The sequence below is a fragment of the Drosophila santomea genome, chromosome 3R (genome assembly GCF_016746245.2).
Source record: "Drosophila santomea strain STO CAGO 1482 chromosome 3R, Prin_Dsan_1.1, whole genome shotgun sequence".
NCBI lineage: Eukaryota > Metazoa > Arthropoda > Insecta > Diptera > Drosophilidae > Drosophila > Drosophila santomea.
Genome location: NC_053019.2, coordinates 22,356,539 through 22,382,550, shown reverse-complemented (window position 1 = coordinate 22,382,550; position 26,012 = coordinate 22,356,539). Strand labels below are relative to the sequence as shown.

At 43.9% G+C, this 26,012-nt stretch overlaps 1 protein-coding gene and 1 long non-coding RNA gene across 2 annotated transcripts in view; one reads left to right on the top strand and one right to left on the bottom strand.

Annotated features, from left to right (window-relative positions):
• Positions 1-1,786: 1,786 nt before the first annotated feature.
• Positions 1,787-3,367, top strand: LOC120453961 (putative odorant receptor 98b). The gene is made up of 4 exons (XM_039638910.1): positions 1,787-2,157; positions 2,249-2,435; positions 2,494-3,100; positions 3,317-3,367. Exons 1-4 carry the CDS (start codon positions 1,848-1,850, stop codon positions 3,365-3,367), a joined length of 1,155 nt encoding a protein of 384 aa, XP_039494844.1. The 5' UTR covers positions 1,787-1,847.
• Positions 3,368-23,557: 20,190 nt separating this feature from the next.
• LOC120453965 overlaps positions 23,558-26,012 on the bottom strand; it is a 121,694-nt gene continuing 119,239 nt past the window's right edge. Inside the window, exons 2-4 of the long non-coding RNA XR_005616579.1 lie at positions 24,410-24,512; positions 24,204-24,351; positions 23,558-24,126 (exon numbers count right to left, since the gene is read on the bottom strand). This is a non-coding gene — a long non-coding RNA (uncharacterized LOC120453965). The remainder of the gene's footprint in view (positions 24,127-24,203; positions 24,352-24,409; positions 24,513-26,012) is intronic.

The following is a 26,012-nucleotide window of genomic DNA, read 5'->3' as shown; positions in this document are numbered from 1 at the left end:
ATTGGGCGGGCGGCGCCAGCGAGCAAATGCAAAAAGTTTCCACTCAAGGAGTTCACCAAATTCGCATAAATTCAATGCGTGCCAGGGCAGCCGTGAACTTTTTAATGTATTTTAAAACACTTTCCACTAAACATTTTAAGCAAACTGCTTCCCCAGGCCTCCTTCACTTCGCTTTAGTCGCACTCGTCGTCGTCCCGTTCCCTGCCAAGTTGACTTCCTGCGAGAGCGGCAAAGTTTTCGCCCCTCCGGAGTTGCAAGCAAAATCCCACGGAGGCTGAAATCAAGTATTTCATTTTGGATTCAACTGCTGTCCGGGCAGTGCAACAACTAAATGGCAAAGTATTTCACCGCTCAGGCAGCAGGCAACCAAGTTGAGGATACCCTGCTACCCTGTTACCCTGTTGTCCACGTAACTATAGTTCCATTCGAAATATATTTCCACCTCAAAACAAATGAACTGATAAGTGTTGAGAAACAATAGTTATCAAGTGACTGTGGCTCAAGTATTATAATTCCTGCGAGTTCTTAAGTCGAATATTTCACGCCTGCCCCAAAAAGGAAATCCGAGTTTCTACGAGAGCTTGCTGCCATGGATACAGTGGCTCCACGAGGAGTCGACCATTTGAGGAGTCGAGCAGCATCAACGTGGTAATAACAATGCCAGGAATAAGAAAAAGTTCTTGAACAGTTTTCGGCCACCCCCCAGATGGTTTTCCATTTCCCTCTTCTGTCAGCTGCCAGCCAAGCAGCCAAGCAGCCAAGCAGCCAACCAGCCAGGCGAGTTTTCCAGCAAGTTTTGCTTTACCGAAAATATATAAACTCCATTTTCCATTTTCCATTTTCGTGGGCTGCGTGGTGCCCTGGTCAGTGTGTCAATGTTTGTTTTATGTGCCTAGGCCGAAACTTATTCCTTTCCCAGTGGATTGTGGATTGCCATCCGTTGGTGGCTGGCTCTGTTTTCAATCTAAGAGGTAAGAAATCGTAATTAATTACTCCGTCTGACGGTTAATAATTGAGTAAATGGAATCGGACCTCTGCGGCATTCACGACATTCACAGCATTCACAGCATTCACACATTCGAATGAATTATGCCGTCGCTGCAAAGTCTGTGGCATTTGTCCCGAACTTAATTTGTGTGTGCTTTATGACTCCACTTAGGCCTTAACCTACGTCTTAAGCTGCCAGCATGTAATTGCATTAATTTATTTTGCCCATCTAAATTCTCCGACCAAACGATGGCCAAACTTTGCCAGTTGGCCAGCTGTCCAGCTGCTGTGATTCTTGACCACGACAACAATACCGATACGATAGAGCCGGTAAAAGTCTCGAGCTTAGCAGTAATTAAAACCCTGAAATGTTAGACGAATCCCAAAACAGCAGCATGCAATTCGGAGCTGCAAGCAAAAGTTTTCACATTTGAAATGCAGCTAGGATTTGTTTTAGTTTTTGCTTAGCATTGCTGGCAAATATTTGCAGTGGCTCAGAGATTTGCCGCTTGCAACACCACAGGCCTGGTTGCAATTGGAATTTGCTTTTAATTGTTTTTAATTAAGTATAATTTATTGTGCAAACATCAGAGGGCCAAGATTTGTATGCTGATGCATTCAAAATTCCCCAGTTCAACCAGACACTTTTGCAACATGCAAACCGCCACTTCATTTGCCAGCTCTCACATGCAGAAGGTCCTGTCACTCGAGTTTAAATAATAGATACCATTTTGGGTTGCTCGCTTTAATGGCTTATTGATTTTACTTAGCCGCTAATGAGCAGTGACCTCCACTGAGCTTTGCTTCCCATTAACCAGAACTCAGGACTCACTCACTTTTCACTACTCACCCAGCTCGACATGCTGACGGACAAGTTCCTCCGACTGCAGTCCGTCTTCTTTCGCCTTCTCGGACTGGAATTGTTGCACGAACCGGATGCTGGCCATCGATATCCTTGGCGCAGCATCTGCTGCATCCTTTCGGTGGCCAGCTTCTTGCCACTGACCATCGGCTTTGGCCTGCAGAACATCCAAAATGTGGAGCAATTAACCGACTCACTCTGCTCGGTTCTGGTGGATCTGCTGGCGCTCTGCAAAATCGGGGTGTTCCTTTGGCTTTACAAGGACTTTAGGTTCCTCATACGGCAGTTCTATTGTCTTTTGCAAAGGGGTAAGCTAGCTGTTGTTAAAATACCTAGACAATAGAATGTGGCTTGAATGAAATGCATGATTACACTCCATTTTCGGTTCATCTTTCTCAGAAACTCACTGCCTTGTTGGTGAAATGATAGTAACCAGGGAAAGTCGTCGGGATCAGTTCATTAGTGCTATATATGCCTACTGTTTCATTACGGCTGGCCTCTCAGCCTGTCTGATGTCTTCTCTGGCCATGCTGATCAGCTACCAACGCACAGGTGAATTCCAGCCGGACTTTCCCTTTCCCAGTGTGTAAGTAATAGGAGTCCATAATAACCAGCATCAGAATAATAGCCAACAGTTTCTACAGATATCCCTGGGACAATAAGAAGCTGTCCAATTACCTAATTTCCTATGTGTGGAATGTGAGTGCTGCCCTGGGCGTGGCACTGCCCACCGTTTGTGTGGACACCCTCTTCTGTTCCCTGAGCCATAATCTCAGTGCCCTGTTTCAGATTGCCAGGCACAAAATGATGCACTTTGAGGGCCGAAATGCTGCGGAGACTCGTGAGAACTTAAGGCACGTGTTTCAACTATATGAGTTGTGTTTGAAACTGGGCCATTCCTTGAACGAATACTTCAGACCGCTCATCTTCGCCCAGTTTGTGGCAGCCTCACTGCACTTGTGTGTGCTGTGCTACCAACTATCTGCCAATATCCTGCAGCCAGCGTTGCTGTTCTATGCCGCATTTACGGCTGCGATTGTTGGCCAGGTGTCCATATACTGTTTCTGCGGATCCAGCGTCCATTCGGAGTGTCAGCTTTTTGGACAGGCCATCTACGAGTCCAGCTGGCTGCATTTGCTGCAGGAAAACCCGCTGCTTGTAAGCTCCTTAAAAATTGCCATGATGCGATCGAGTTTGGGCTGTCCCATCGATGGTTTCTTCTTTGCGGCCAATCGAGAGACGCTTATTAGGGTAAGAAAAGCATCAAAGAGTTAAGAAATCGTTTATAAAGAGGTCCATAAGTATGCAATAATAATGTTTAAAATCAAAGAGTTCAATGGCTTAAATCTCTCGCTCACTGCACACTTGTGGACACCTTAAGTTAATGATTAAGCTATACTATTAATTACCTACATTCAACTAGTTTATTTATTAATTGCCTTTCCTTTTCCACCGATTATTTCACAGATTGTGCGCTCTGCCATATCCTATGTAACGCTACTGAGATCCCTGGCCTAGCTTTCATTATTCAGGGAGTTGTGCTGGTTTGGTTTAAGTCCGGAAATATTTACAATTATGCTTTAAGCCGGTGTTGTTACAGCCAGTTGGCTAATTAAGCCATGTTAATGGCAATAACTGCTATGGAAAACCAGTGCCCGGGCCTGTTAATGCCTTTTGCATTATTGGCCTTGCTTGCAACCCCATCAGGACATTGAACGCACGTATACGTAATATTTGCTGTCGCCCTGTAGTCCGCCGCTGTAATTTGCTCTTCGCTCTTGTTGTTTTTGTGTGCGCTTTTTGTTGTCCTTTTTGTTGTCCTTTTTTAATGTTTTTTTTTTTTTTTGTTTGCGCCATCCTCGCACAACATTGCGGTTGTCTGCACGTGCTCGACCAACGATTATGTATAAAAGTGTGACATGGTCAAAGGATTTGGCCGATTTAACTTTGTTTTGGCCGATAGACAGGCGGGGCCTGTAACCCCCCTCCGTCCACCGAATGTGTGATCCTGTGATCCTGTGATCCCGTGTGTGTGTGTGTGTGTGTGGAGGCTGCACGTGAGTGCGGTTGGGAAAAAGCCAATTGCAGTTACCGGGATTTCAGCGCATCCGCCGGCGGCGCTTTAGTCATAAACTGCACGCAACACGGCGGCTTAAGTTTAGCCGATTTTGTAATTTGTTTGTAGCCACAATGCGTTTGCTGACAGGCTCTACTGTACACGCAGCGAAAAAGGATTCAAAAGTGTATCAAATTGTTAATAAAGTTAAGTGCAGGTGTACTATTATTTTATTTAGGTATTAAATAACTTGAAGGTTTACCAAAAATATTATTATTCTTTTGGGCTTTTTGGATTTTTAAATTTTATTTAAGCGATTTTCAAGCCAAGCTCATTGTATCTATGGTAATTTATAAATACATTATTACTCAGATTACTTTTGTTTGATTTCTCCCTGTGTAATTACAACAGCATCGGACTTACAAGCCGTAATGAGTGAATGGCCCATCTGGTTTATGATTCATTTGCTGATTATGTGCGCACTCCTCTGAACTTTTGCTCGATTGACAAAACTGTGTGTAATTGCTGGTGTTAGCCCCTTTCCCCCGGGGCAACTACGATGTCTGTGCTCAGTGTTGGCCAGGCGGCGAGGCAGAGGGACAGACAAACAAAATCAAAGACAGTCAACACTTTTGGCCGGAGCGAAAGTGGCGAAAATATACCCCGAGGGCATTGGACTATCACACAGGCGATGTGGCGATGTGGCGATGTGGGTTCGTCGTTCGTGTCCTTTCTGCAGTCTCTTCAGTTGCCAGTTGCCAGTTGTCTGTGTTTTTGCCTCTTTCTCTGTCTTCGATTCTCCGGCTGTGTCCTTTGGCGTGTCGTGTGGCGCTTTGTGGCCCATTGAGGCAAATAGTTTCGGTTTAGTCCAATAATGATGCTATTGCAACAGAGCTTTCCCCGCCCCTCTCTCGCTCGAGAGTGTGTGTGTGTGTGTGTGTGGGTGGGTGGAAGGTCGGTGGGTGGGCTTCCGTCCACTTTCATTCAATTGACGCTCTCCCAGTTGAAATGCCATAATAAATTCAATTGTGCAAGTGAGGCCCCCGGCGCCTGTCACTTTGTGTCAGCCCAGGTCGGTTACAGCCTCCGCTTTCCCTTTATTTAGCCCTCATCATTTATTATTTTTTGGTTTCTAACATTGTCATAACATTCTCATTCATTCCCTTTACTTCCTTTTACTCGCTTTTACTCGCTTCCTTGCTCGCCTTTTGCCAATGAAATTCTTCCCTTTTAATTTGGCAATTAATTGAATCAATCGTTCGTACTTCCTTCCATTCTCTGTTCTTTTTTGCTGTTGGGCCATTTTCGGGCCGCCTGCCTTTTGGTATTTTAATGCCGCTAATTTATGTGGTCAATTGTTTTTAGTTTTAACGAGCATTCCGACCATTTTTTATGGTCAAATGACCCTTTTTTTGCGACCGCTTACATTTTGCGCCTTGAAATGTGCCAAATTTGATTTTACTCTCTTATAACTGCTGCAATAAATCGCAAATATTTCTGTGCGCTCACATGACTTTAAGCCAAGTTCAGGTCCGGGTTGTACCCTCAATTAGAGCATAAATATCAACTATTGCGTATACGACCCGTACACTGCTCGCTTGCCATCGTGCATACATATGTACATATATGCGTATATGTGCGAGTGTATGAAAAGCAAATGAATTCATTTATGTAGATTGCCTGGTAAACGGCCGAAACGAAAATAGTTTGAATGGCTGTCGGCCAGATAGATGAAGCCATCTTGAGGCGCCCGACAGCACATCAGCATGGCGAGTTTTAAATTTCTGCCGTGCAGGATGTACACAACACACACAACGCACAACACACACAACGCACAACACAACGCACACAACGCACAACACACAAAGGTGAGCCAACTACTTTTTGTCGAATGCAGCAGGAGAGCTCGGCATTGTGCACGAAATTGTTATAAAGAGCTAACCGGATATTTTCGGAATTTTTAATTAATTCGTCTGCACTGACCCACCCATGTATACACATTGCTGACTACCTATCTACACACACACACACACACACTGGAGATGTTGTCCGGTGCGGAGCTATCCTTGCGCCCACTTTCGTAGCTGCAACTTGCAAGTCAGGCAGCTCTGCAAGTGACCACACTCGCAAAAATAATATCAATAGCTTAGTTGGGGATTTAATTTAGGCAATAATCTTTAAAACAGATTATGTTTCTGTTTGCCTTGATTCATTGGCTTCCCTTGAGTTGATTTTAACTGTAGGATAAGAAAAGTGCTTTAGTCATTATCTTAGGCACCAACTTTTTGTCCAGTGCATGTATGTTCCATTTGCCGTTGCAGCCATTGTCAGGGAGCGAGCGAGGCGAGCTGCAACAATTTTCGGCAATTGCTGTCCTGCCTGGACACTGGGACACACTTGCCCCCTTGTGCTGCTACTGCTACTGCTACTGCTACTGGCACTGGTACTGATTCTTCTCTGCTCCTGCTTTGTTGCTGCTCATTCATTGTGCAAAGTTTGTATAAATTTTTGATTTCTTTACACAAAATGCTGTGCATGTCTCTCCGACTGTCTGATGTCCTGCCACTGATGCTCCGCTGGGCAGGGGAAGCGGAGGACCTTCTGCCCCACCAAAAACCCCTTCGTGTTACCATTCTCATCCAACTGATGCTTCTTTTGCTGCTTTTCTGCTCCTGCTGCTTTTGCTTTTGCTGCTTTTGCTGCTGGCACAACACAAATGCCATTGATTGAGTCACATCGCCTGGGCATATAAATCTCCACCGATGGGGCGTGGCACGCTCTCGACTTGTGTCAGAAATTCCGGGCTGCCTACCTTAAAGTTTTCGCCGTGCTGAGTCACTGTCACCGTCACATTCACACTCACACTTACACTCACAGTCACACTCACACTTACAGTCACATTTTCATCCTGATCCCAGCCCATCGACGAATCGAAGTCTGCTGCTGCTGTGGCGTTTGGCGTAACTTGGCCGATGATTTCGTTATTGTTCGATTGACAATAAAAAATCAACTGAAAGTTGCAAAAGGCACAAACTGTCATTGAATTTGCGCATATACACAGACGTACATGTACATGTATACAGGGTCAGGATGGCCAGAATTTGGTTCCGGAGGAGTTGTAAGCATATAAAAATAAGTCCCTTGGGGGCTTCCCCCTTCCCACTTCCCACTTTACTCTAACCATTTCGTTGGGGGCCACCAAAAAATGTATATGCAAAAATGCGATAAGCGAGCGCAGCTCAAATAAAATGCATTTCAATGATTGCATTTTGGATTAAACCAACAAACATTTCGACTGGGCAACAACAATAACAGCCAGAGACATCGACATCTCTTTGTGCAAAACGTACAAACATACATACCCCTTACTATATAGAGTGCCCATTTGCATGCATATTTATTAAAACTTTTCACCTTGCTTTTTAACGGCAGCCAAATGGAACTGACAGACATTGCATATCTCTCAGCTTGCTGCTCCGTTTAGGTTTAATGAAGTGCGAACAAAAATATTTTCAATTAGAGCGAAGGCAAACCAAACCGAGCTGCAACCGAGAAAACCAACGACCAAAAGCGAAATGAAAAGGTAAAAGTCGAAAATGCTAAGGCAGGTGAGCCAGTGAACAGGTAAGCAGGTGAACAAGTGAACAGGCAAACAGTTGAACAGGTGAGTGGCATGCAAATGCAACTTGGATCTGCTTGCGAATCTGGTGCAATGTGGTGCAACGTGGTGCACTCACCTTAAGCCCGGCTTGCTGTCGGCTTTTGGCCGGGCCAGAAGTACGCTCCGTTTCGTGGCCAACAAAGTGCTGTCAGCCAGATGGATCCCCGATCCTGGCAGAAGGCTGGAGGGGGGGGCTTCCAAATATCGCCAGGATAATCCAGCACAGACCACGTGCTTGATTTATGCCAAAAGTCGGGAGGGGGCTTGCCTTTTGTTTGGCGTCGACTAAACATTCAATAAATAAGCGAAGGCAAGAAAGCAAATTACGATTCGCTGATGTTTTTACGACAGCGACGTGCCCATTTAAAAGTGTTTTTGATTTGTGTTGCCACAGCCAATGCCACTGCTACTGCCACTGCCACCGCTGGCGGCACATTAAATTTATATCCAAAGATTTCACGCACTCCTAATTTATGTGGCGTGGCCAAAAGTCGTTGTTGCAAGTAATATTCAGCCGCCCAGCCAACTTTATTATTATGATATTCAGCCATTCCATCACTTAAGCGATGACATTTTTATATGCGACCATCAACAGCAAAAGCGTTTTCGTTCGCAAATTGTTAACATAACGATTTTATGCCAAGGCGTAACAAATGAAACTATTTTACTGAATAAATGGCAACATGTATGGCTTACAGTCAAGTGTTTATTGCATCGAGCTGCGTCATTATATCCAAAGATGCTGTGTACTTTAATTGCTGGGAGATTCTTCACAAGTTTGAAGTTTGTTTTGGATTGTGGCTCACAATTTGTCAGGATTACAAGTACACAAGTATGCAGCTAGGAAACTGAAGTTTATTTGGCTCAAATAAACTGTCCTTATTCAATGTCAACATGGATGGAAGGAATGTTTAACCAAAAACGGTAGCTGCTCATAGATACGAACTATGTATCCTTTAAAATTAGTCAGTAAGCTTTCAAAAGCAAATGTAAATGTAAATATAAATGTAAGTATTCTATAAAATCCATCAAAATATTCCGTTAACACAACCTTAACGGATTTATCTGCTTAACCGTAATACTGATATATGGTATCCTTGATGCAGTAATTAAGTTTTTCTTGAGTTGCCCTTGAAAATAAGATAAGTACCCTTCGGGCCCAACATACCCCTTCACGCACACGGTACTTTGGCAGCAACAATTTGCAGAAGTTTTCAACTTTCGGCTGGCAATTGTTGTTGCCACTGTGCTGCACCCTCGTAAGTATTTTTTGTTATTCGCAACGCTCAGTGGTTGTTGGTTGCAGAGTCGCAGGCGTAGACATATAGCCATAATGCTCACCTGAGCGAAAGCACGGCAAAAAATATATACGAAAATTTGCATGAAATCGCTTAAGTGCTTTTGCCATAACTTTACAAGAGGAGCGGGTCCTGCGGAGCAAGGACGAGGATCGGTTGGTTGAGGAGCTTCAGGGCCCCACAGCAAATGCTGTTGTGAGTTTTGCATAAAAGGCAGCTACAAAAAAAATTGTTTGGCTGTTGCTCGCCGGGTGTATAAATAAAAAGTTTTGCACATGTGACGAGCAATAAATGCAGCAAATTAAACAGAATCCAACAAATTAAATCCGCAACAGTTATGGCAGTCATTTGCAGCGTTGTTTCACTCGTTATTTCGCTAATGTACGGCCATTTAAATCTGCCACATCGTTTCGCAGGCGAAAACTTCCGCATTGAGTGCAATGTAGTCATCTTTTGTGGCCAGCACCAAACAGCCTTGAGCTGTTGCAGCGACACTGAATCAAACTTAGAATAAGCAGCAAATGCTCGCATGTGCTTCCGTGTCCTGGCGCATCCTTCTCCTTCTCTCCTTTTTTTTTTGCGACCTGTCAACCCATCCATCTAAGCATACCCAGCTATCCATAGCCTGGCTGTACTGCCATCTTCACGTCCTGAAAGCAGCTGTTTCGTCCTGCCTTCGTCCTTCTTGCAATCCTCTTCATTTGCTGCTTTTCTTCTTCCACTTCTACCTGGCTGCATTGTCTGGTGTGTGTAACTAGCTTCGGGCGCCATGTGTTTTGTAATTTCCTTTCCTCTCCGGATTGTTGCCACTTTCTTGGCTTCTATTCCACAATTGTGCAGGTGCATTGACCCACTGACACAATCTAATCTCCCACTCAGACGGAAAGGTAAATGTGGGCGAGGAAAAAGTTAACACAACTTGAAATTCAATGGAAACTTAAAAATACAAAATAACAGAAACGTAAAAGATAAGATTACTCATAAAGAGCAAGCACATCATAATCTTAGCTATGAGTGAGTCTAACCATAGGAAAAGTTGAAGTTAAGTTGATTTTTGTTTTGCTATATTACTCATTAGTTAATCAACTACTTGACCGATTCCACTGCAATTTAATTTCAAATTTATTGGGAAATGACGTAGCTAAAGCAATTAAATTTGACAAAATGCACGCCGAGTTTTGCGAGAAACGAGCTGCGTGTGAATGCAGATGCAGTGCCCATTGGCCACTGGCCACTGGCCACAACTGAGTGGAAAAACTCAAATGAAATTTAATTAGTGCCAAAATGTGGATACGTGTTCACTAATGACACGGCAAACCAATTTACTTGCGGCTCAGCACGTCCGTCCCTCGACGCCCCACTGTCACTCCAGCGTGCATATTTACTAGCATTTATTTGTGTTTTTGTGGCATTTATGGGGAGAGAGTCTGCGACCCCCGTGACCCTATCATTTTAATTCATTGCGTTTGCCCATTCATCTGTTTTGTCGTGAAAAGTTTTGGGCCAACGGTGGGCGGTCCAAATTCGCTTGTTTGCTGCGTGGCAAGCAAGCTTATCATTGATTTTATTGGCATAATCAGCGTGAAAATTTGCGTTACAAACTTTTTGGCAAACGGCCACGCCCCTGAATGCGATAAACATTTATCTTCATTATCAAATTTGCGGCATCCAAGGATTCGTTTGCCACCTCTTCGTGTCCTCATCCTTGCCCTGTTGTCTTCGCCATCATCATCATCGTTGGCAGCTTAATGAAAAACTTTTTGCCTCGCGCGCATAACCCTTTTTAATTTTTATTAAGCAGAAAATTGCCTGCCGGCCAGGGTCCTTCTTTCGCCCCAAGTCCTTCGAGGCCGAGGAAATGGTGTGGGTACGGTCCACGACGGCACTGAGAGGCAAAAAAAATGTAAGCGGAAAGTAGCATAAAAATAACAACAGGCCAAGTGCGTGGCCTTGGCTTTACGAACTTTCGGTGCGCTACCGCAGGAACATAAATTCGAATATAGGACGTAAGTCCTTCAAGGACATGGCAGATATAATGGGAGTTCAGGAAATTATGGTAACCCTATGGGAAAAATTATTTTAAAGGTGATTGCAATTTGCGTTGGAGAGCCTTACTTTTAAAGAATATTTCAATTTAGCTTTTACTGTGACATGCTATGTTTTTATTATGTAGTTTCTTCTAATCATCACATATTATTATTTTGCTTTAGGATTAGGATAATCTTACCTCTTGCATCAGCTTCAAGTTTACAACTGCAGCGTGCTCGATTTTCCTCTTCGCTTGGCCTAAACCCGATTATATGGCCCGTTTCGGTTAGGCCACTTTGCTTTATCAACTTTTGCCTTGTTTATTTTGCTTCGCATTTTTTGCGTTGTTGTCCTGGTTATTCTCACAAAATCTTCGGGCCACATTTTAAGCTGATTCGCAGAGCCCGAGGGGCAGAGGGGCAGGGAGGCCAGAGGCTGGGAAACAAATTAGGCAAGAAATAATTGCTTTCTTATTAGACCGAGGAGTTCGCTCGAAATATTTTCAATCAATGACGAGGACATGCAAACGGACGCTTTGCCATTGGCTGCACGTGTCGCCTGTTTGCAGTTCATTATTGCTAGCTCATTCATCAGTTGATTGTGTTGCTATTGCATGCACAATGTACATGCCTTGGTGGCACAATGAATATTTAAATAATTCCCCGCTTGCTGACATAGTATATGTTGTTTTTTGTAGCAGCAGCAGCAAAAGCAGCAGCAGCAGCATTCAATTTAATTACACGCTTTTGTGAAAAACGATTCTTTGGCCCCCGCTTCACGCAAAGTGTGGTAGTTAATTAAATTTTAATTTTATGTGCCATTAAAATATTTAACCAAATTTAGCAGAGCTTAATAAAACGCTTAATGGTTTATTTAGTTTGGCTAATTGAAATCATTTGCGGCTCACACGGCGTATGAGTAATGACCGGGCATTAGAAAACTTGCATGTTTTATTCGTTCCGACGTGTGTACGGGCGTACTGCAAGCGATTAAACGGATAATCAATTATACATTATTTATAATTCCCACACACACACGCACACACACACATACACACCCAGATAAACGCTGGGATAAAATGGTGTGGGAAAATTCGGAAAATCAGGAAAAGAAGTGGCTTAGCACAGCGGGCAGCCTGCTTGTCGTTTTGTAAGCAACAAATTTGGCCACGCTTGCTTATTTAGTTAATTATCGCAGATTACTTGCTCTTGATTATTTTGTACCCATGAAGCTGGGCTGGAATCCGGTTTCAGTTTCAGTTTCGGTTTCCCAGGGGCTGGTTGGCTGTAAAGTCAGCAAGTTTGCTTGTTGTCTGGGCGCTTGGTCCCGTCATGTTTACTTATTTTGACGCAGCATGTGGCAACTGCCAGCAGCTCACAGCGGGCCAATGCCAACTTGGATTTTCTGAGCTGACAAACGGAAGGACGAGGCCGAAAGACGCAGGACTCACAACGCAGGACGCAGGACACTTGGCTCAGAGACTCAGAAGCTCAGAGACCAGAGACTCTGTCGCTGAAATTGAGTCTGTGGCCGATTCATTTGTAGCGTCGCCATATCAACAATTAAATTAAACGTGTTTGCCCTACCCAAGCGAGCTAAGTCGGCGTTCAATCAGCGTTCGAAAGCACTGGCCGAAGGACGCAGGAGATGAAGGTAGCTCTACAAGAGCTATTCAATGCACGTGCGGCATTTTAAATTACTAATTACCAGTGTTTCAGGTAACATTTGCTTTCACCAGCTTCACTTGCCTGGCTTCGCCCCTTTTTTTGGTCACATAATTAGGTGCAGCTCGTAAAGGGACTTTCTGCTGGCAAAAACGGCAAAATGGCAAAAACCAACAACGAAAACCAAAGTCTGGCTGCCATTCAGAGTGAGCGCCAGCTCATTGTGCAGGTTATTAAACCAGCTAGCTAAATGAAAATTCCTATGAAATATGAATGTTGTGCAGCTTCCAGGCACTCGAGCCAGTTAAAGCCGTTTTTTGGCTACTGGATTTAATGGTGAGCGATTTGTCAGTCCGCTGGCTGCATATTTTGCAGCCAATTGCCGTGCCACTGATTTCGTTTGTAGCCACGTATTGCGGTCAACATTAACAGACCCGCGAGGCCATCATTATCGGCTTTGGAGCTGGGCAAACATGGCAGTTAGGCACTATCGATTAAGTCTATGGGGTATAAGGGTTCATATGCAGGAGGTCATCAGATAGATCTGTTTAAACTCTGCGATTTTACTTAGCATCAGCCACTTATGCCAGATTTCATATCACGACTATATAGAGTCCTACCTTGCACTGACTGCCATCGCTAAGCGACGCCAGCAACATCATCATCATCATCATCCAGGCAGGGCAACGCAGAAAGCGCGCCCCAAACCAAACTCAATTCCCAATCCCATCATGCAGCTGACCATCCTGCTGCACACGTTGCAGTGCAAATAAATACGCAGGCTGCAGTTGCAACGGCGACCCAAAGACCCAAAGCGTTCGGATGGCCCGTTGCAAATGAGCGGCAATAAACGCCAAAAGCAGAAAATTCAAGTTAATTACGTTTTTCAATTAAGCACTGGCTCGCCGACTGCCCCCCACGCCCCCCTTCCACCTTTGGTCGATGGGTATTGGAAAAGTCACGCAGTCAACGTGGGGCTGGTAACAACAATTTGGCATTGAAATTGAATTGATGTTGGAAGCTTAAATCGAAATCACTTTATTATTTCCCCTGGCCCGGCGCATCGAACGAACGATCGGTTAATGAAAAAGGACTTCAGGTCACTTCACAAAGTTTGGATCGGCTTTGTAAACTTCTCGGCGGGTTCCAAAAATTTTGTGTTGTGTGCCATTGGGGTTACTGGTGGTATATTTTATTGGTGCGCTGTGAAATATGGATTCCAAATTGACCACCGAATATAATTCATCATTCATGTGTCCAAACTGACACGTCTGTGGCCGCAAAAAAAAAAAAAAAAACGAAATTCACTTTGTTTGCGGTTGCCAATTGTATAAAGTAAGCTTCGTTTTATTTGCTATGCCCTTTTGCTTAACCAATTTTGTTGTATCTCGTTTTTATTTTATTTTATACGTTTGCTCGCGCTTTGTGGTATGAAATATTCATGGTGCGCATTTTATATCGGCACAGAATTAATCAGGAAAATACGCGGCCAAGTGGAAATTTTTGTAATCATGGCGGTTGGCAGTCGATTAGCAGGATATTCAGGTGGTGCTCGGCTAGCTATCAAGCTAGGCTAATAACTCGCGCTGCTTGGCATTAAAAATTTACACAATTTTAATTTTTAAATAGGCCAAAGGCAACTTGAGTGCCCCACCTCCTACCCTCAACCTCCCACCTATTTTCCTCTTAGCCACCGAAGCCACTCGAAGCCGTATAAATCCAAGATTGTGGCCGCCAACTTGTCGCATATGGGAGTGTGTGTGTGCGTGTGTAAATGTGTGTGTGTTTGGGTTTGAGTCCTTGTGAGTGCTCCTCGCGTGTGTGTGTGTGTGAGTGTGTGTGTGGTTGCTATCTTGACTTCATCCTTGAATGGCAACTGGGGGCTGGCTCGATTCTCTGGCTTTGACTGTAATTGAAGCAAAATGAAAATCTTTTATTCATGAGGCTATAAAATTGCCCAATTTTCAGGCCATTAGCAAAATTTACGCCTTTTTCTCTGCACGCAGCGCATAGTGGCCATTAAACACAGTCGCCTGCATAAGTATGCAAGCCATGGCTTCATGGGCGTTTAGATTTCATTTCCCACTCAACGCGTCTGGATTTTCTTTTTATTTCGTTAATTTTTTTTTTTGATTTTTAAATACGTGGCACGACGACACCTATCGAGCAACTGGCATGGGATGATGAGCAAGCATCTTCCTGGTAAATCGTGACACAACGCGGCGTATGCTTGATTTCTGTTTTGCTGCCTCTTGACAGGACATCTACCAACAGCAACACCACCATCACCAGCAGCAGCAGCGACGTCATGGCCTAATCCTATTAGGCCCGCTCGGCTTGTATCGAAAGCAGCTTAGACATGTCAACGTTGTAATTAAAAGCAGTTGAAAACATCAGACTCTGTCATCTCGTCTCTCGACTCGCCCCGAAAATGCTGCCAAGTCACGCGTTTCCTGTCGGCTTTCTCAGCTGGAGTGCCCAGTTGCCTTTCGGCCCGCTTTTCTGGCCAATTATTATGTTAATTTTATGGTCAAGTGCCGCTCTCCATTGCGAGTAATTAAAGTGCAGCCAACGAGCCTGTGGTAGCCACAGAGGCCACAAAAGGCAGTGTTTTCGTTCCACTAATTAGTTTGTTCTTAGAAACATATTTGCATGGCCCTGATTGTTTTGCCCTTAAACGCATATTATGTTCCGTGGTGTGCTGAACCCAACCGATTAATCCGTTTGCAATTAAATTTGAGCCGCCGACTGCTGCGTTGGCAATTAATCCAGCTTTGTCTGAACTTGACATTCCGGCGACTGGATAATAACCAATAGATTTTCAATTTCAATTTTCCAGCTTTTGAGTTGGCACACACGCAGCTGAAGCAGCAGCACCAGTACCAGCCTCCTCGTCACATTTGTGTTTATATGCCAGTGCATATAGTGCATATAGCTCACACTCTGGCAGTTTTCCTTGCCATTGAGCCTGGGCCTCCAGATCGAAGCAGTGTCAGCGGTTTATGGTCCTTTTGTTCCAGGAACACTGCACTCCAGCACAGCAAGAAAAGCAGGACAATGTTGATTCTAACAACGTTTTGAAATGTAAAGTCATATTAAATCTTGTTTTATATGAGGTTTTAATATATGCTTTAAATATTAATAGTGCTGCGGTTGATTAGGTATCTTCAGATTAGACATCGTATCCTAGAACTTTTCTCCCCGTGTGCGGTTTGCATCTGTTTCAGTTCCCATTTAATCGAATTTTCCGAGCCCTAACCAATAGCTTTTCAATCTTTCTCAATCTCGACTCCGTTTAGCCACACTGGGTATTCACACACGCCGGCTGGCGGCTGGGGCCACACCCAAATGTATTACTTATAAATAAGCAGCCGCAGGCATTCACAGCAGACACTTTGGTCAGCCTGGGTTTAATAAATATTTATGAAATCCCCCGAGCAGGCGATCTCTAGGCGATTCCTATGGACCAGTTAGTTAGCAACCGCTCTAATCCGGCCATCCAGGGCATCCAACAATCCCGGTACATGAGCTTAAATTATATTCAATTCCGTTAGAAATCAAACAACAATGGACAGGCGTAGCTGGGCCAGTTGGTTTGGCCATGGTCATGTTCAACATGCAAACAAATGGTCGAAAAAAAAATGTTTGTTCACACAAACAGGAACACAGAGACACACACACTCACAAAGACTCAAAGCGGAAGTATATAGGGGCATTTAAATATGCAAAGGAAGTGTGCACTTAATTTGTGCCATCCTTGTTGTTTGCCTTTGCCTCCACTAGTTGTCATCCTGGCCGCTGCCTTTGCTTTTGTTTGTGTGGCCGGCCAAAGGATGGCAGCATAGAATGAGTGAAAAAAGGACAAAAATGGCAGATGAGCAGCGAAGGGCCAAGCGCTGATCTGACCATAGAGCACAATATTCCAGCTCAAACACAAATCCCAACTAATGTGGGCCAAAAACTTTTGCGTGCCCACATGGGCCAGCTGACTCTGTTGACTGTTGAGTGTGGACGGAGTGGACGGAGTGGACGTAGTGGACGTAGTGGACGTAGTGTACGGGGTGGACATCCTGGACATCCTGGACAACTGGACACTGGACATTCCGGACAGCTGGACTCGCGGACAGCCTTGGTGGTTAGAAATGCTGGCCGTGGCCCGTTGGCCATGTGCCATGAACAAAAGTTATCAGCGTTTCGCAGCAGAACGCCGCCCACTTTTCTCGCCCCACTTTTCCAGTCCCACTTTTCCAGTCCCACTTCCATCTGACAGTTTTAATTGCCTCGAATGTTTGCAAATTTCTTACGATGGGGGGCGAAAATCGTTGTAGCTTGCGGTTGGCGAGACAGACAGACGCCGGTTGCCGTCGAGGATCTTAAGCTGGCGAAAACTTGTGCGCTGTATTTTTATCCTAAATGCTATTGCGAAAGTTTTCAGATACAAGCTCTAGATGAAGTGACTTACATTTAGCAAGCGGGAAAGCAAAATTAGCAGCAGCAGCTGCACTCGCCCATCAAATTAAGGGGAAAATGTCGCCAGAAATTGTCGTAATACGAATAGTTTGCGTTCAACAAAATTCAGTAGTAAAATTGTGGCATTTTCTCTGACGCACTGCGTCACTTGCGATCATTAGAATTTATTGATTGGCAAGCTCCTTTCCTTTTTCATGCCAGCCGTTCCATCCTCTTGCCTTGCCGTTGGGAATCCAAGTCCGGGTATATGTAGATAATTCTATTGTTTTTCTGCCACAAACCGCATGCATCAGGGGCCAGAGTTTTGGCTTGGTATCGGTGTCTCTGCTGCAGTGGCAAGCTCATCAGAATGCCAGCTGAGGTAGCCTCATCATCAGCGCCTCACTCTGACTTTGGTTTATTGATTTCACAATGCAGCAGGATAGCATACGTACGTACACACACACAACTATACACACCCATAACAATCTGAGGCACCATCATCATGTGAGAGAGGACACATGTCGAGCACCTTGCGGTTTATCCTGCTCCAGGACCTCGGTGATGTGACTCCAATCCACAAGCTTATTACCGTGCACAAACGTTGTTTAAATTACCGGCTCCACAGCTCGAGGGCAATGTAATTAAGTTTTAATCAAACTTTAAGGCATTGCTCATCCGCCGTGTATGCCGCGCAGCGGGTTGAACTGAAAAAGGCGTGCAGGCGAAAACAAAAACAAAACGAGCACGAGACCGACATCGAGCATGAGAATGAGAATGAGGATGAGGCAGGCAGAAGACAAATGTTTGATCATTATTACGCTACCATAAATAAAGCCAGCGACGCAGAGGTACGCAGACCGAATAGCGAAAATTCCAGCACCTTTGGCCAGCTGAAAAGCGTAAATGATGATGGCCAAGACACGGGGGGTCCAGGTCGGCAAGGACAGGCCAGGACAGAACAGAACAGACCAGGACCACCGCTGAATAACTGCGATTAAAGCGAGCAACAAAACAATTATTGAGGATTTAATTGCTCGACAGAATGTAATTAAGCAAAGGTAGCACGTCCCACGTTCCACGCTCCACGCTCCTGTTTCATCCCACTCCCGAGATTTCCGTAGATAAACCACAGAAGCCCAGAAGCCCAACCACCATCCATCTCGGAGTGTTTTCAATGCGGTCTCTGTGAATCGGTGGGCATTAAATGCAGAGTGGGTTGCCCCTTGCCTCAAGGGCCACTACTATATACCTTACTAAACTACAGTATACCAGTATACAGTACCATGCCATATGACACTCTAATGGACTGAAGAGGCCTATTAAAGCCAGCTAGTCTTGAAAATCGCTTTGGCTGACGCATTGGCAACAGCTCTTGGCACTTGTTTCCGGCCAAAAGAGCTCTGGCCCGGTTGAAACTTTTGAGTAAGTTTCAATTTATTAACGAAATAAAATGCAGATAAATGCTGCGAGCAGGAAGGAAGCTGCCAGCAGGCAGCAGGCAGCAGGCAGCAGGCAGCAGGCTGAAGACAACGCCATAAGCCTTAGTCGGTGTCAGAACTTTTGATGGCCTCGTCAAGTTTCCGGCGAGTTCAAAGTTCACCTGCTGGCCAAAATAGAGGTGAATGAGTGAGTGAGTGGCTGAAGAACGGAGGCCACAATATCCTTTCTTCCTTCCCCTGACCAAGCGCTCTTTATTTTCGGTATTTTCACTGTTGTTTCTATATTGGCCAGTTGCGGGGCGTTAGGCATCAATGGAAGCGAAATTGCGGAATTTTATTTGTTACGCGCCCGCGATTTTCAATGCAATTTTCACAACTCACAGGCCGAGCAGCAGCAACACACACACACACCCCTCACACACACACATACACACTCACCCATACAAACAGCGAACGAGGCACATGCAATCGCGTTTCATTGCATGTGTCTGTCTGCGCTGTGAATCGAAATTTTTTCAGCGCCGCGCTGTTCTTTCTATTTATTTGCAGGTTTTTTTTTGTTGTATTTTTGCAAGAGTCGTTGGCACTCCAAAGTCAAAAACGAACATATTGGACTGAGAGAACAGGATCTCGGCTGGAGGCGGCAATAATGTTCCGTGTTTGCTAACACGGTCAAATGGCCAAATTGCTGCAGAACCGCATTCCATTTTCGATGCCGAAGCGTGTTTTAAGCAGTTAAATAAAGCCTGGTGCTTCTTGAGCTCTTCTCTGATAATAAAAAAAAAACAGCACAAAAGTGCGCATATAAGTATGAAACCAAATAGATTGGTACCAAATACTCGAACTTTTTATGTAAAGGTATGCAAAAATACACTTTACATTCGAAATCATACCTTTAGACACCTTTAAAATTCGCCATACCCTGCCTTCTAAAATATTAATATAGCTTGCTTTCACTTAGAGCACTTTCACATTCTGTTGGCGCAGGAAATTGGTTTACCCCACTTGCAGACGATTTACATGTGCAGCATTCGAAGGATTCGCGCCGGAATGTCCTTGATAGACAGCTATCTGTTTGTGCAACTCTCCGGATGACGCCGCCTGCATAGGAATATGAGCAATGAGTTGGCAAAGTTTTTCGATTAAAGTTCATAATTACACTTGCAAGTGTTGCTAGTCGCCTAGTCGCTGGCTGCAATTGCCGCTCACTCACATATGTTGATTGCCAAAGTAGTTTTAATTGAAAATCTTTAGCATTCGAATGCAAAACTGGCACTACAAGTCCGCCATTTTGTGACCGGGCATCAAAAGCATCCCAAATTCTGTCATTTACGTTGGCAGACACGGCGCCATCTAAACTGCACATCTACATCTGGATATATGTACATATGTACATATATAGCAAGTCTGACATTGCATCGATGGCTATAGTTTGTGTTTTTGTAGTTGCGAACTGCAGAACTCCACTGGCATCCCAACGACCCAAACCCACGCATTTATTTCAATTCCTGTGACTGTTTAGCCATTCTTTTCCAACCCAGACAGGATGTCTCCATGTGTGTGGGTCGTGTGGGTCTGGGTGTGGAACTTGCTCGAATGACTCAAATATTTTAAATGTCTTTGTCTGACTGACTGACTTGGTAACTGGCTCAGTGCGTTGTCAATCATGTGCATCACTGGCTTTACGGCTCTTGCCATCAGAATGTCAGCCACAATGGCAATGGCAATGGCAAATAGCGAGTGTGCTGCGAGTGAATGTGGAAAATGGAAAAACTCCGTAAATACTTTGTCTAACTGATAAGCAGTTATCTGTTCGTGTTCATCTCGGTGTAGTTTATGGCTCTATTAGGCCATTTGTTTGCCACCCCGCCTCTCAAATATCATTTAACATGCAAGTCGAGCGTGTTTTCTGCCTGTTTGTTTGTCGTGTCGTGTGTTGGCGTGTTTGACGTCCGATTAAACAGCTGAAAGTTGTTTTATTTGCTCGAGTGCAACAAGTTTCAAGTATCTGCTTCTTCGATACTTTATTTCCCGCGGCTATTTTATTTAAATTAAATTTTACCGTGATTTTTACACAGCTCGCAGTGATAGAGTTGGTTTGAAGAGCTTTGGTGATAAGGATTTCATAAAAACCAGCATTTAATAAATATAATTATACCCGTTACTCGTAGAGTAAAAGGGTATACTAGATTCGTTGAAAAGTATGTAACAGGCAGAAGGAAGCGTTTCCGACCATATAAAGTATATATATTCTTGATCAGGACCAATAGCCGAGTCGATATGACCATGTCCGTCTGTCCGTCTGTCCGTCTGTCCGTCTGTCCGTCTGTCCGTCTGTCTGTCCGTCCGTATGAACGCTGTGATCTCAGGAACTACAAAAGCTAGAAAGTTGAGATTAAGCATACAGACTTCAGAGACATAGAAGCAGCGCAAGTTTGTCGATTCATGTTGCCACGCCCACTCTAACGCCCACAAACCGCCAAAAACTGCCACGCCCACACTTTTGAAAAATGTTTTGATATTTTTTCATTTTTGTATTAGTCTTCTAAATTTCTATCGATTTGCCAAAAAACTTTCTGCCACGCCCACTATAACGCCCACAAACCGCCCAAAGCTGCTACGCCCACACTTTTGAAAAATGTTTTGATATTTTTTCATTTTTGTATTAGTCTTGTAAATTTCTACCGATTTGCCAAAAAACTTTCTGCCACGCCCACTATAACGCCTACAAATCGCCAAAAACTGTGTTTAAGACTCTCCTTCTCCCTTCCACTAGCTGAGTAACGGGTATCAGATAGTCGGGGAACTCGACTATAGCGTTCTCTCTTGTTTTTCCATTAAAATATGTATATATATGTATATATATGTACCATTTGTTTGCCATCTCTGTGAGTCGCCTTGGGTAAGACATTAAAATATAAGTAACTTAATCCAAAGTCTTATGATGCTAGCGACTCAGGCTAATTTAATTGTTTTCCCAAGCGTTTCTCGGAAAACGGAAAATGCTTCGCCTAATCGAGTGGCAATCAGCAAAATGTCTTGTTTCAACAAGACTTTTGCTTTTACTTGTACTTTATGTTTGTTTTCGCAGCTTAAACAACAAAGAAGTCACACACAGATTGCTTTTCTTCTTTGTAATTTTTTTTTTATTTTTAACACAATCTTGTCAACATATTAAGATAATACCTTTTTAATCCTTTGGCGACCCAAGGTCATGGCCACCGTAAAAAAAGCGACCGAGCTCCATTCACCTGCCAGCCATTTATCCCATTTTGCCGGCTGGCCATAAAAACCCTTTTATAATTATGATGACAATAAACAAGGAGACTGCCGAGACTCGTTGAGCATGCCATCCCATCGCAGCCCATCCCATCCCATCCCGTCCAGCCAGCCCAGTCAACAATTGTTCCTTGTCTTCTCTGGCTGAGATGGGATGGAAATGGATGGATGGAGATGGAGTTGGATGCGTGGTTGGGTGGGGTTCGGGGTGAGGCCTTCAGGTTTTTGGGACGACGACTTTTATTAGCTACTTTGGCACGGCTTTGTTACACCTTTCATTATGAATCCCGTGGTGGGTGGGCTGCCACAACAATGCCAGGACCAAGGATATTTCAATTTAGCAGCTCAAACAGTCGCCACTTTGACGTTCGGCTGCGTTGTCTTCTTCTCTCCTTCTCTCGGAGGAAACAAGAGGCAACAGGCGTTTTCCATGGAATGCCAGACGTAAATATTTATGCGGCACAATGCCGAGAGCCAAAGGTGACGATGTCAGCTTTTTAACAGCTGCGGAATTTGCTGCCTGTCTTTTGTCTGTCTGTCTGTCTTTCGGTGGCAATCTCAACTAATCTGCGGTTGTCGTAAAGTGTAAGGAGTGTCTCTTTCGGTATACAAGTATATGTACATGTATCTCGGCAATAAATGAGCAGCCAGAATATCCGAGCAGTTCATCAATCATACCAGCGACTCTTATCGCATTGAAGTGTATGTATGGATGTTGGCCTATGAATACGGCGAGATATCGCGTGGATTATACATCTACTTTTTGTGTTGCGGTTTCGCTTGAGTCGCCTTTTAATTGTTCTCACTTCCTATAGTCGATTCATTTTTCACCGAACCGTTTTTCGAGACCCGACCGACACTCGAGACCCTAGCACTGAATAAACTTTAAAGACCCAAGACATCAATTGGCGTCAAGGGGTCTGGGTCTTTGGGTTTGGCTCTTTGGATTCTGCCATTGCGCTGCTTTAAAGAGATCATCAATCTTGTTTAATGGTTGTCCGCACGATTGAATTATTACATGTGTCAGCTGCTCGTGAGTTATTGATATTACGTAACAAATGAAGAAAGCGCTCGAATAAAAATCAACCATCTAGGGTCGCAGACACATGAAGATGTATATTTCAAGTGCAGTGGATGGCCTCGGTTATCCGGTATTTGATGCACTTAAAGGGCTTAAAATACATTAAAAATTCAGCAACACAGTACAAGTATAATACCTTATCTATTTATATTTAAATTGGTAATCCTGCTACTGTGGAAGTTACTGAACTACTTCTCTTTTATATTGAAAACCCTTTCCTCTGGTTAAAAGAATCAATACCGATATAAACGCAATGAAAAATGTGTTATTAACGAAATATCAGTGAATAAAAAATGAAACAGACTGCATTTTTTTTCGAATTTTTTTACTTTTCTCCATCACAAAGTGCGCAACCAGTTGCATGTCCTTTTCTGCAATTTCGCCCATCAGGTGACGGCGAATTTCAAGCATTTTAAACCGCCAAACAAAAACGAATCACCCGAAATTGCTGCGAGTACAACATGGCATATAAAATCGATGGGCTGCCCAACAACGAGCAGTCGATAAAATAAAGCACCAAAACGAAAAATAGAATGCCAACGTGATTTGCATATACTTATTTACTTGTAGCGCGAAAGACAAAAAACCAAAAACAAAAAAAACGCGAATTGAGCTGCCGACGTGAATCTGGTGAAAAAAAATCGAGTTCCTATAGGAGTTCTTCTTCAAAGGATTTTCTCTGGAGGGCAACTTTGATTGCTGAATGCAATTCGGCAACGGAATGTTAATAATATATAGTCAGATGTCGCGCTAGACATTTTTATTCGATGAAATTTTGAATTGAAATATTACAGCGCTGATTAAATTAGCAGTTTCCCTGGTAACTGTGCTACAAAATATTTAGGCAAGTCACGTGCACGATATAAGCCTCGAACTTAGCTTGGCCATCAAAAGGAAATCTTAAATTGTCATTTCATATTTGGGGTATTATCCTTGGTTAGCCGCAATGGCTTCAAGTCCGTAGCGGTGACTAGATTATGCAATTTTTAGCATAGACAACCGCAGGAGAAATGGCAGTGCAGCTTGGTCGCAAAGCGTATTTATGGTGCGGTTGGCATGTAATGTTTATTTATGCTACATCAAACTGTGACCATAAACTGCAGTCCATGTTGTTGGCCAAGAATTTGCATAATGCAAATGAACTAGAAACCAGGAATCAAGTTGAGCTCTGAGCCCAATCATTCCACTGCGTAAGGTTTAATTGAGCCGCTCGTTGGTAATAATTGATGCATTAATACTGGCAACAGTAATACAGCAACAGGCCAATGTCCTTTCACTTGTTTACACCTTGTTGGCCGACAAACACAGTAATACACTGCCTGAAAGGCGGAGAAAACCAAGCCAGTGAGCTGAAATGGGTGGAATACAATGGAGAAGGTAGAAGTTGACGACTTACCTTTTCGGTTGTACTGAGGTAAGGATGGGTGACAAGCATTTGAAGCATGTCACAAAAAATTTCATTTCACTCAGCCATCTTTAGTGTCCTCTTTGCATCCTTCGCATCCTTTGTGCCGCGTGGTGTCGGCTTTTATTTTTGCTTAAAGCTGAAAATAACATTGAATGAAATCGCCCGTTTTCCTTGTTGATGTTTTTCGCCCGTACTTTGTTTGGTTTTTGTCTCTCTCCCGCCCGTTGCTTCAAGTTTTCCTATACCGGGGTATTTCTGAGGGATTTGAGGTGTTTCAATCCAATGGGTAATTTATAGCTGGAAAAAGCATTCCAATCAGTTCATTGTTTACTTAACCAGCGAAATATAGAACTAGATTACTGCATACAACATTGGTTTTGATGCTGACCAAGGACAAGCCTTTGAGTCAACTGCTTATTTTCTATGTGTGCTGTAATGGCTGGGCATCTGTTAGTCGTGACAGTTTGTTATTCAGTGCTCGCCTTCTTTTCTATACCCCTGCACATTTATCGCTCATTCGCCTTCCCTTCTCCAAAGGCACGCTAAACGCTTAGGGGCGTGGCAGCGATGCTGACGCTGTCGCCGGCACCGGTGTAAAACAGCATGAAAACTCAGTCACAACCAGTGCAAAAACATTTTGACACTAATTTCATTTTGTATAGAGAAAAACAGGTACGAGTCTCTCATCCTCCGTTGCCATCTTCTATACGTATATAATACTTTGTTTTTTTCGGGTGCCTTGCTGGCGTCAAAGGATTTTCCGGGTTGGGTGGGGGGTGAAAAAAAGGTTTGAAATAGAAATGGAATAGAATTGTAGACAACGCAAAATGGGAGAAAATGGAAAACACATTGCCACGAGGAGGACTGAAACCCTCGAATGCCCCAGGGGGTCATGTCTTTGAAGTTGGCTTGCCAGTGATTTGCTAAATAAAAATTTATGCGGTATGCTAATTGAAATGCCACACACAAAAATAACTTTCAATTTGTACCCTTCAAAATGCCATGCCAAGCCGCATGCGCTTTATAATTAACATTATTTTCGCAGGCTCTCAACACTTTCACACCTGTGCTGAAAATGGTTAAACAGGAGGTTCTCCTGCAGGCGGCTTGTATTCGCCAGGGACATTTAACGCTTCGTTTGGGGCTGGCAGAAATTAACAGCCGTGAAAACATTTAACATTTTTCAGCAAGAAGCCAAAAAAGGAGCGACAACAAAGGGAAATGTTTCGAAATGTACAAGGAAATCGGCAGGCTGGCATCAAATCGACTGCCGAATGCTCTCCAGCGATGCTTGAACTATCTTCCAAAGGATAATTCCCAGGATAGCACTTGATGCGGATCAACATTTTCACTCAACTCGCCTCTATTTAATTGCTTTAGCACTGACACACCCATTCTGAGTGAACAGAATATTCGAGACAAGTCCTGCGGCAGTGGCAATCCATTGCAACCAACAAACGCCCAGATAAAGGTCGCTTGCCAAGGGCTAGAAGAAAGCAAAAAAATAAAAAAAAAAACAAAAAAAAATACTGGTCTGCCTGGAAATTGCAAGTGACATTAAAAGGTCCGCAGAGAGTCCCCAGAGCTCTTAGCCAACCCCGCTTAATGCCAAGAGTCGCAGACAAAGAACCGGCCATAAAACAGTTGGCACAACACAGAACACAGAAACACAGTTGGGGCGTAGGCAAATCGGTAGCCTCGTGAGGACTTGGTTAATTTTCAATTTGTTGCTTTGTCTGCTTGGCTCCGATACAAGCAAAAAAAAAAAAAAATTTAAGTTGCAAATGAGTTTGGTCA

Coding starts and splice junctions, on each gene's coding strand:
- LOC120453961 (XM_039638910.1), top strand. CDS start 1,848: ATGCTGACGGACAAGTTCCTCCGACTGCAGTCCGTCTTCTTTCGCCTT. Junction 2,158..2,248: donor CTATTGTCTTTTGCAAAGGG/GTAAGCTAGCTG, acceptor CATCTTTCTCAG/AAACTCACTGCCTTGTTGGT. Junction 2,436..2,493: donor GACTTTCCCTTTCCCAGTGT/GTAAGTAATAGG, acceptor CAGTTTCTACAG/ATATCCCTGGGACAATAAGA.